A 12,012-nucleotide genomic window follows, 5' to 3' on the forward strand; every position below is an offset into this window, starting at 1 on the left:
GAGCACAACTTTATATGAGAAGATACTGCATGGACACCATACATATTTATATCAATAAAACAGAAACCAAAAATGAGCATCTACTAATATAGAGTGACATAGTATTAGCGGGGTCAAATTAACATGAAGCATGATACGAACCAATGGTTACATCAACAATGACCCTTGAAGACCCCTGCCATGGAAAGAAAGGGGGGAGAAAAGGACTGAATGCTGTATAAGGCAATTTCACTTAAATATCATGAGTAATTAAAAATATTCCACCTGAACCGCTTATATTTAAAATTCTATTTAAGTTCAGGGAAATTAAGTTTTAACTTACACTCAAGCAAAACAGCACCTTAGAACAAGAACAGTTTATCTTCCTGTTTTAAAAATCCAAATCTGTATGTGTAATTAAAGCATAGGCAAACTTTAAGCAGCCAAAATTAATTACACTTCCACAGTTAGAAAGGTTATCCCAGATAATGATAAAAGTAACTTTTAAACAATGACATTAATCTGTCCCTAAAGTACTTAATACTTGCATCTCATCTATAAATAAAATTAAATTTGTATATCAAACTTAGGAACTTCTTTTTAAAAGAAGCTAAATTCATGTTATCTGCTGATTTTTTAAGATAGGACAATTCATGGAGTACATTTCCCAACTAAACCCTGGGATTAAGAACTTTTTACTCTTATACCGACACGTAAATGGTTGAAAATTAATAAACCTATAATCTATAATGGGATATGCAATAGTTAGAGAATGTTAGTCTTAACGTACATTTATTTTGTTTAGACTGACTTTTCACCATTTCATGATTCTTAATACTGATAATTTCATATATAACACAAAGTTCACAAAACACTTTAGCACTGTTTACATTTTCACATATTTTGGGGATAAAGCTCAGCTGGTTAATTTTCTTCTGATTTCTTCTATGTCTGGAAAATTCCATGATTATATTAAATACAAAAAGTACAAACAAGATATAGAACTTAGTAAATGCTTCCACTGGGCTTTGATCTTTATATAAATTTATTTTCTATAGGCATCAGTGACTTTTACCAGCATGATTACAATTCTATTATTCTCAGAATAATAATTTCATGTAAAAAAAAATTGACAAAAACTTTCAGCACTTCACATTTGTTGAGGATATAGCTAGTTGCTTTTCTTCTGAGTCCTTCCATTCCTGGAATCCCATATGATTATAATGTTAAAGTACACCAAGAAGAACAGGAAGTGTAAGCAAGATGCAAAGCACACCAGCACAGAAAACAAGTCGGGTAGTTTCTGAGGAGGGTCCAGTGTGGCAGACATCAGAGTCAGAAGGACCATCACAACTGCTGAGATCACAAACTGGAAGAGGGGGAAAGTATCATTAAATAGTATAAACAATAAATATACAAGAAATACTCATTTGTAGCTGAAAACAGAAAGTGAGGAGTGGGCATACAGTCTCTTCCAAGGTGTTTTTAAAAATAATCTCAATGCCCAAGCCACATAATAGACCAATTAAATAAAAATTTCTCGGCGTACATGTCCTTTGTCCTTTTTTACTTTTCCCTCCTGTGCAGCTAAAGCCTGTGAGCCTGTGTCATCATACCACCAAGGGGCAGAAGGAAAGGAACTCCATTAGATGGTGCTGCTAGTCAAGGCAAAATTCATGGCATTCCCCAGGGTCCTCTCAGTACAAACTGGGAGCTAATCCTGACAACTGAGACAGCTTTTCCATGGAAAGGAAAAAACTTCCATTTCATGTATTTATTCACTGAATGTTTTTTACCGTCTTTAAGAAAAAGCACAGTGGTGCAAATGACTGAAACCATGCTTCTATGGCCTCATGGACTTTTCTGTTAAATAAGGGGATGACCAAATTAGTCCCACCACAGGTCACATATGATTAAATGCCAAAATGAGTAGTAAAAATGAATGTATTTATTCTGTCGTCTTCCACCTAGTAGGCTGCTCAATGGAACTTCATGTAATAAAGTAAATATGCAGTACAGTACCCAGAGCCACTGTGGCTAGTAACCCATAACCAAATGAGACATAACGGAAACCCCTAAATCTGCTAAAAAAACTTCTTAAAATGCAAAGCTGTCAGTTTAATAATAATGTGCATTGACTATAAACTATGATATTTTTAATCACTTTATATGCATGGGAAAGTTAGATAATGAAAAAGAATTGATGTGATGGTGTTATAAATACTACAGACTTCTGGGGACAAGGGGAAATCAGTCTCAGAAAGAAGTAACAGCCAATCTGTTCCTTACAAGCAAGGATGGTGAGTCTTCTACTCACCCACCTCATGAGGAAAGACTAATCACTAGAAACGGACATCATCATTGGTAAAGTAGAAGGCTGACAAAAACAAGGGACACCCTCAAAGAGATGGAATTCGAACATATTAGCAATCAGATACACACCCACCAGACAAGCAACAGCAACATTTCGTTCTGTTATACATGAACTGGAGCCAAGTCTATGGCAGCTAATGACAACCAAGTTTGCTTTAATGACTATATTATAAAAGGACTCGTAAGACTTGACTAGGGAGTAAGATGGAAGAGCCTTGAAAACATTGTTAAAAAGAGAGACAAAACACCCCCAACTGTGTGATTTCATTTAATCTGTAATGACAAAGTAAAGTAGATTGGTGGCTATCCAGGGTAGGGAGCTGGGAGTGAGGGTGGGGATTGGGAATGAGTATTGATGGGTACAGTTTTTGTAATGAAACAGTCTAGAAATAATGAATGCAAAATTCTGTATACACTGTAAAACTCACTATATTTAAACTTCAAATGAGCAAATTTTACAGGTAAATTTACATTAATTATACTTCAAAAAAATCTATAAAAGAAATATTTCAGTCACTTAAAAAAATTGCTGTTCTTAAAAAGAAATTTTTTTAAAAAATTGCTGTTCTTGTTAGGTGCTGTCAAGTATGACTCATAGCGACCATCTGAACAGCCAGCCTGGATCCTGCTTGCCACTCCCATCATCTCTGACACACTAGAGTTCACTGCTGAAGTCACCTGTCAATCCATCTCATTGAGGTTCTTCCTCTCCTTTGCTGACCCTCCATCTTTCTAAGCATGATGTCAATTTCCAAGAAATACAGGCAGCTAGCTACATGTCTAATTTAAAAATCAGTGGCATGCTAAAAAATATGGCTACCCTTAGGTTCCTAGAGAGGACACTGAGGCCATTTTGACGCATAGCAACCCTGTGTACAACAGAACTACGTACTGCTGATCCTACATCGTCTTCACAACTGTTGCTATGTTTGAGCCCATTGTAGCCTCTGTGCCAATCAATCTCATTGAGAATCTTCCTATTGTTTGTTAACATTCTTGTTTTACAAAGCATGATGTCCTTCTCCAGGGACTGGTCCTTCTTGATAGCATATCAAAGGAGGCAAGATGAAGTCTTTTCATATTCACTTATAAGGAACATTCTGGCTGTACTTTTTCCAAACAGATATATTAATTCTTCAATGTTTTTTGCCAACATATTATCCAAATTCTTAAAAAGTGAACTTACCAAATGTTTCATAATTCTGGGAAGAAATTTAAAACATGGGAGGTATTTCCTAACAGAAATGGAAAAAGGTTTCAACTGCAGTTCTTCTTCAGAAGTCTTTTCAAATATTGAAAAGGAAGTAACACAAGCTATAAAAAATGCCATCATTGTCACAAGCGAAGGCATCAGGAGTTCATCTCTCAACAAAAGAGGGAGCATACTAGAAAGAAAAAGTAGAAAAAAACATTAAAACAATTGTCAAAACAACCACTTTGCTTAAAATGTTTTATTAAAACTATACTGGAAATATTATATGGATATTGTTTTAACTCACCTAAACGTTGACACAAGCAAAAACCAAGTCGATATAAAAGGAATTTCATGTAAAACTAAGCAGACTGGTCTAAAATAGCAAAGAAAAAATTTCAGTATTAAAAATACCATTTGAATGTGGAAAAATAATCCATAATCACACATTAAAATCCATTTTACATAAATAATACATTTCATCTATCTGATTTTTTTGTTTACTTAAAAAAATAGCAAGATTTCTATATGGACTACAGATTCAGATTCATTTTTTTTAATACCAGTCAGTCCAAATGAGTCTAAACCATGCATTGGTTCCAACTCAGCGGCATCCACCACACAAGGAGAAGGGAATTCTGGTGGCCTAGTGGTAGGAGTTGCACTGCCAACAAAGTCCCGTGACAAATCCGCCAGCTGCTCAGTGACATAAAGATGGGAATTCTTTGGTTCGAGTTTACAACTTCTGAAAACTCACTGAAAGCTGCCTGCAGGGTCTGGTGTGAGTTGGCTCTGACTGGCAGGCACATAACAACACAAAACACAGAGAAGTGGAAAAAAAATTAGAAAACTGATTCTTATATGCCATGAAAGGAACATTTCTGTGTCATACAAATAGATGTTTTATAAGAGGATCAGGTAAACAAATCTGAATATTCAAAGTCTTTTTCATATCTTTTACCCTATTTGACATGAATAGGACATGAATTCCAGAGAATTCATTTCTTTTCATAATTCTCTAGATTGCACATATTTGAGTACATTAAAGAACTAAAGTTATGACAGGCAAGATCACCAGGCCACTAGAGAAAGCACAAGAGAGGCAAAGAATTATAAAGAAAAACAAGCTGATAGAATAAAAGAAAAAAATGTGCAGGACAAAACTACCTGAAAAGGGTCATAGCACAGCAACAGATGAAAGCATAGCCTGCCCCAAGGGGCTCTTTAGTGTCAGGGTGCCAACTCTGTGTCACCCTACACTGATTCAATTGTGGCAATGCTCAAGGAAAGGAGGGGGCAAGTCAGAAGACCTGGATCCTAGCCCCGAACTCTCACTTCCTGTGTAATCCTGAGCAAATGATTTATTTAACCTGTTTATTTATATATATATAAAAGGAAAGGAAATAGTAATACTTTGTAATGCTAGAGACTGAAAGAATCCTTTTACAAGTATGTAAGTCTGTCTTCAGAGTTAAAAGGCTTCAGTCACTCATGTTATTGTTAAGTCCCACTAAGTGGAATCCAACTCATGACAGTAGAACTGCTCCGCGGGGTTTGTTAGGTTGCCACCATTGCTGAAGCAGGTCAGGTCTGTCTCCCACAGAGCTGCAGGACGTGTTCCAACCACCATCATTCTGGTTCCCATTGAGCAACTAACTGTTGCACTACCAGGGATCCTTCATTCACATACACACCTCCTCATTTTGTCATTCATTCATCAGATTTATTGAGCAAATGCATGAGTCACAAACTATCAGGTGCTGGGGAAACAAATGTGCAAGAGAACAATGGCCATGCTCTCAGAGTCTAGTAAAAGTAAGTGTGAAAGCACTTTGTGAAATATAAAGATCACACATCTTCAGTGACAAGAGAACAAGCAGCCAGGTCCCAAGTATAGGTGGGCAATAAAACCTTTTTCAAATAATGGTGGTTACTGGTGATTACTCTTTATCTTATTTTAAAAAGTTTTCTAAAAAGGTTTGACCATTCCCTCCCTTTCTCGGGTAACTTTTACCCATGACAATGAGAACGTGAGTGAAAAGGCCTGGGACTACACACCAGTTGCAAACTAAAATTAGCCAATGAAGACTAAGGATCACAGAATACAATCTGAGACTGTGACTTGCTTACATTGGATACAGTGTCAAATCTCTAAAGTGCTTCCTTTCTGGGAAAATGGAGGACCAGTGAAAGTTAGGGACTATCTTACTGACATGGACTGATGAATACAGCTATACCAATGCCTTACAAGTAGAGCCATGATCATGAAGACGGCACTGAACTGAGCAGCATTTCTTCCTGTTACAGACAGGGTTTCCACGTTCAGGGCCAGCTGGACAGAAACTAGCAAAGGCCTATCAAAATACCAGTGGGCTTTCTGTTTCATTTTAAAACCTAAATGAATTCAAGTACTTAGCAGATGCCCAATAGATATTATTTTCTCCTTCAGGGTCTTAATTATTTTCCATTTATTCATTCAATATTCATTTTACTGAACATAAGCATTTATCAAAAACTGATTATGCACAGGCACTGCTCTGAAAGGACTAAAGAAATGAGTATAACTCAGTCCCTAACCTCAAGGTACTTAAAATTTATAACCAAGCTGTAAAATCCCTACATTCGTAACTTCTTGTCTGAACACTCCCTTCACCTCCTGTCTCTTCAGAGGACAGTGCTGCCCATCTGCCCTCTCCAGTGCTGCTTCTTTGCTTTGTTGTTTTTCTATTGTTTGCTTGACACAGCCTTCAACCATTTGACCTGGAAGTGGAAGATAACTTCATTGCTCTTCACTGCTGTGTCCACACCGGTCCTCCCTATCAACTGCAGCTTTGAATCTCACATTCTGATTTAATCTACTATTAGCACCTAACAACAAAAACATTTCCATTTTTGCTAGCCATTAACTACTAGGCTCACTTACCTATTATGCAGTGCTTTCCAGTCCTTCCTCATTGTCCCTCTCTAAAACCCTATGCCTTTTGGGACTCAATATATCCATGGATGAGCCTCCCAATCAATGCCTTGGCCTTTCATTTGCTAGAACTTCTCTTTTCTAGTGATCTTATCTTCATCGCTGACCCTTAAGATCATGGTCTACACTGGGACCACTCCATAATCACAATTCATATATTCCACTCTGACCATTATATATCCTACTTTCTCAATACTCCAACATGCTTCTGACTCCAACAAGACCTTCAATCCACTGTTGCTGTTGTTGTTGTGTGCCATCAAATCAGAACTGACCCTTCAGTGGGTTCCACAGGAGGAAACTACCCATTCTCCTGTGGAGCAGCTGATGGATTTGAACTACATGTCTTCTGAACTTCAGTGCAGCTTCTTACCACTAGGCTACCATCCACTGTTACTTACTACATTTTTCACCCCTCTGACATCAACAATGCGAGCCCACTGGCATCATGTAAATTCTGACTCATGGCAACCCCATAAGGTCAATCACTGTAACTACTCCTGTACAATCCTCCTCATGCCCCAAGCAAAGGCGCTAATCTTACCAGGAAAAATTGTAAATATTCAACTTTCCACCTGCACTTACGTCTACTATACCTAAGTAAATGACCTTAAGAAAAACATTTCACTAAACTGACTGGTCTCCATTTAAACACACGGTCATGATATTTAAATGTTCAGTAATTATGCTATTTTCCCTAGTCTGTTCACACTCTGATTATCCTTAGAAAAATATTTCTGAGCTCTTTCACACTAACAGCTTCAGTTTAGTTTTAGTTAATGGCCTAGCTTCTCACTTCAATAACAAAATTAATTGAAGCCATTACTACAGATACCCACCATCACATCTACTCCCCTCCCAACATATATGGCCCACTATCCTACATATAAGGCCCACTTCCCTTCCTTTCACTAAAAATGAATAGTGTGTACAACTGTCCAAAGCAATTCTTGCATTGTGTTCGAGAGCCTCTATCAATTTTCCCTCTCTACTGCCAATTCCTACACCAGTATATCCTCTGTTTTATGCCAAAACTCACAACCAACAAACCGCCACATAAACAGGAAGGTATAATGTATCTCCTCATGTTGACTGAGCATCTCTACTTAGATGATCCAGCACCAAACAAACCTCCCATCCTATCCCAGTCCTTAGACTAAACCACCTGCAACCCTCTTGATTTCAGATGTTATTTCTATTTCCAGGCTAAAGACCATGGAGTCATTTTGAAGTTTTCACTTTCTCTCACATCCTACATCCAAATAATTAGGAAACCTTCTGTTTCACCTTACATATCCAGAAACTAACCATTTCTTACCTCTTCCCTTATTGCTGTCTTGGTCATCACTAAATGTCACTGAGATTATAGTAAAAACCTTCTGAATGTAATCTATTCCAATCTGGAGCCAGAGTAATCCTTTTAAAATGTCAAGTCAGATCATGGTTTTTTTCCTCAAAATCCTTCTGTGGCTCACCAAAATTAAAATAAAAAATTTTTAAAAGGCTACTATGTTCCCAAGTCCATCACAATTTGGAATTCTTGCCTCTCTAACTGCAAGAGAGGAAGACCCCTGATGAGATGAATTAACTCAGTGACTGGGGTAATGGGGGTGGGTGTGTCAGAGACAGTAAGATTGGCCCAGGTTAGAGCAGGGCTTAAGGCTGTTGGATATAGGGTCACTATGAGTTGCCATAGGGTGGCTCGATGACACGTAACAACAACAACAACTTTCTCCTTGCATCACTGCACTCTGGTCAGATGGTGGTGTTAGGTGCTGCCCCATAGGTCCTGCCACACTGTGATGCAGTACACAAGGGCACACGCATACCCCATCCTGCACCATCCTTACCATCTCTACTACGCTTGAGCCCACAACTGATGTCACTATGTCAATCCCTCATTGTAGCTCTTCCTCTTTTTTTCACTAACCCTCTGCTTTATTAAGTACAATGTCCTTCTCCAAGGACTGGCCTTTCCTGATAAGACATCCAAAGTGTGTGAGACAAAGTCTCACCATCTTTGCTTAAGGAACATTCATTCTGGCTATATTTCTTCCTTTGAAAACTGATTTGTTTTTCTTATGGAAGTCCATAGTAGATTCAATATTCATCACCAGCTTCACAATTAAAAGGCATAAAATTATTCTTCTGTCTTCTTTTTTTTATTTTTTTCTTCTTCTGTCTTCTTGATTCACTGTCCAACATTCACATGCACAAGCAACAAATGAAAATACCATGGCTTACTCTTTAACACTTTAAAGAGGTCCTTTGCCGCAGATATGCCTGTGCTAGCAAGAGCAGATTATTCAATACGCCTTTTCTACTCATTGACTTTGACTCTCACCAATACCAGTGTGGGATGTCTGTGTCTACTGTGTCGCCTGAATAGCGTGCTGCTAACTTAAGTAAGGCAAACAGCACCTTTAGTTTGTTGTTGTGAGTCATTGAGTCAATATAAATTTATGGAGATCCTATGTTAAACACTAATGGGCCCAATCCTTCACCAGCCTCACAATCTCCACAGTGCAAAAACCCCCTATTACAGTAAGAACGTACAAATTATACATATAGTTTGCTGAGAGGGTTGATCAATTTTGCCATCCCATCAGGCTTCAAATAAACAGGTCCAGAGGCATCAAGAAGCAGCAAAGAATGCAGCTCATTCTTTGTGCCAGATTCTTGCAAGAAATGGTTCAAGCCTGAGACCCAGAAGCAGCAGTAACCATGGCAGGAGAAAAGCAAGACTCCATATGAGACAGCTGAAATAAGATCTGCCACTAGAGAGCCAGAGCCCAGGGTCTTCACCTAGGCTGACTAGCAGTCAGGGGAAGTAGGGCTGAAGTGAGGCACAATACACACAAATGACAGAACTAAAAGTAACTGGCAACATTTTCCTAAGCATATGGCATGACCCAGAGCCAGAGGCATGAAGGTCAGAGACGGCCCTGCCTGCTAACATCATGAGAATAAGCTGTCCTGGCTAAAGAATTGTTTCCTGAGTGTTCCTGACCCGAACTGTAGGCTGTTACTTCCCTAATAAATTCCATAATAGTTAATACTATCTCTGAGTCCTGTGTGGTCATCACAATATGTTAGTAAATCTAACAATAACGTAATGAGAGCTGAGGGAGAAATGGTTGGTGCTAGAGTTGACAGAAGAAGGGACAGGACAGGAGGAGCATGCCTGACCTCACAGAAATCAGTTGTAGCTGTTGATGGGGTTTCTTTACCCTCTTATGAAGTTAGTGGAAGTCAGATTCGACTGCTCCCACAGCAGCCACACCATTTTTATAATGCTCAGTGAAACAGATCATTTGATTTCTTGACTGCTTCTTCCCTGAGTAATCATTATGAAGCCAGGTAAAATTAAATCCTTGACATCTTCAATCTTTTCTCCATTTATCATCACATTGCAGCCCTCTAGTCTATTCAGATATATCCACAATGAGGCATACCTTTATATCTTTTTTCCCCCCTGACCTAATGAATATGGAAGACCAAAGAAGAATCGACATCTTTGAATTGTAGTGTTGGCAAAGGGTACCAATCGCAAGGACTGCCAAAAGAACAAACAAATCTATCTTGCAACCAGGATGCTACTTACACACAAAGATCTTCCTATCATATATTTTGGGCATGTTGTCAGGAGGGACGAGTCCTTAGAAAAAGACATTATGCTGGGCCAGGTGGAGGGAAGGGAAAGACGACTCTAATAATGAGCTGGAGCATACCAGTCATCGCTCAGGAAAGGGCAAGGTTCAGATCTGCCGTTCACAGAGTCACAATGAGTCCTGGTGGACTCTTCAGTACCTAACAACAAACAAAACTGACCCTGACATCTTTAAAATGACAGTCTCTACTTTCACTCTCCCATCTTCAGTACTATAAATTTCCCTTAATCTCTTTTCCCTCATGGCATTTTTAACATACTATTTAGTATCTTCTTTTAATTTCATTATTATTTATTGTCCACTTTTGAGAGGAAAATTTAGATAGGCAGTGATTTTTGTCTGTTTTGTTCAAAGATAAATCCTCAATGCCCCACACAGTACCTAGTAACTAGCTATTGTTATGAGATGCCACCAAGTCTGCTCCAGTTCTGTCTAACAGAACAAAGATCTGCTCAGTCTTGTGCCGGCTCTATGATTGTATTTACTATAGTGTTTAATGATAGATTAGATGGGAGAAGATGAAGAACTTTTAACACTACCTTAAATTTATTTATTAAAATTATACTAGAGCCAAGTACTGTTACAAATGTTGGTGCCGGTATAGAATATGAATTCCTGGATTAAGAACTAGTTTGAATTGTTACAGGTTACTAAATAAGCTATGTTTTGATGGAGTAAAAATTCTGTAGAAAATACACATGTTCAAAAGTACCATTTTTCTAGTTCTTTTTCCCCTTAGCACTAGGGATGTGTTTAGGATGAGTCTGTTGTTGTTGTTGTCGTTAAGTGCCGTCGAGTCGTTTGTGACTCATAGCGACCCTATGTACAACAGCCCTAAACCCAGCTCTATCCTGTGCCAATCGCACTGCCTCTGACACACCCATCCCGATTATCCCAGTCACTGAATCAATCAATCTCCCAGAGGGCCTTCCCCTCCTGCGCTGTCCCTCCACCCTACCAAGCATGATGTCCCTCTCCAAGGACCTATCCCTCCTTGCAACATGCCCAAAGTATGTCAAATGAAGCCCCAGAATCCTTGCCTCCAAGGAGTAGCTTGGTTTAACCCTCTCCAGGGTGAGTCTAGACTCATATAATAATGTTAAGATTCAACTCAAGTTTGTTTGGGCTTTGGGGGATACAATTAAATAGTTCTCCTACAGTGAAAAAATATAGCTACAAGAGTCCAGAATTAAGGCTGCATAGTGGAGTGCAATCGGGGCAGTTGGGTGGGGGGGGAGTGTGCGGGGGGTGGGGACTGTACACCAATGAAAAGAATTTTTGTTTTACTTTTCAAAGAAAGGAGCGAACTGAGGGGGAGGGCTGGGCAAGGAGAAAAGTCCAACAATGAATGAAGGGAAATCCAAAATCTCTGTAAATGTTCATTAAAATTAATAAAATTAAAAAAAAATAAAATAAAAAAAAGAAAAAATGTCTAATGTTAAAGATCAGTATTCTCCAATGTTCAGTACTAAGTAAACAAACTAAATGCTAAAAAAAAAAAGTTCTGAAATAGGTTCTTGTTTTGTTTCAGAATTTTTCTTCTTCAAATGAGACATATTAGAGTAAGATGAGATTCTCATAATGCATTAAAATGCAGAACAAGAGGGACCATTCGGGGTTGTTTTTTTAATTCTTTTATCATGTAAAAAGACTTGATATTGTAAAAACACATATAAATGTATTTTAGAATAATGGTATTACTTATACTTTGTCTTCAACACAAACTTCCTCATAGTAAAACCAACAAATTCTGAAATGATTTACATATAAGATACAGAGAGGAGGGGATTTGATTAACAATAACATCATAAAAGGGAACAAAA

The 12,012-nt window shown here is 38.2% G+C and overlaps 1 protein-coding gene across 1 annotated transcript in view; it reads right to left on the minus strand.

The window, feature by feature from the left end:
* Positions 1-1,150: 1,150 nt before the first annotated feature.
* The window catches only part of ALG6 (ALG6, alpha-1,3-glucosyltransferase), a 69,390-nt gene continuing 58,528 nt past the window's right edge, over positions 1,151-12,012 (minus strand). The window contains exons 12-14 of the mRNA XM_006879846.1: positions 3,852-3,920; positions 3,539-3,737; positions 1,151-1,348 (exon numbers count right to left, since the gene is read on the minus strand). Of these exons, the coding sequence (XP_006879908.1) occupies positions 1,151-1,348; positions 3,539-3,737; positions 3,852-3,920 (466 nt within the window). The remainder of the gene's footprint in view (positions 1,349-3,538; positions 3,738-3,851; positions 3,921-12,012) is intronic.

The sequence above is a fragment of the Elephantulus edwardii genome, unplaced genomic scaffold (assembly GCF_000299155.1).
Source record: "Elephantulus edwardii isolate Elephantulus edwardi_28Jun2011 unplaced genomic scaffold, EleEdw1.0 scaffold00005, whole genome shotgun sequence".
Taxonomy (NCBI): Eukaryota; Metazoa; Chordata; class Mammalia; order Macroscelidea; family Macroscelididae; genus Elephantulus; species Elephantulus edwardii.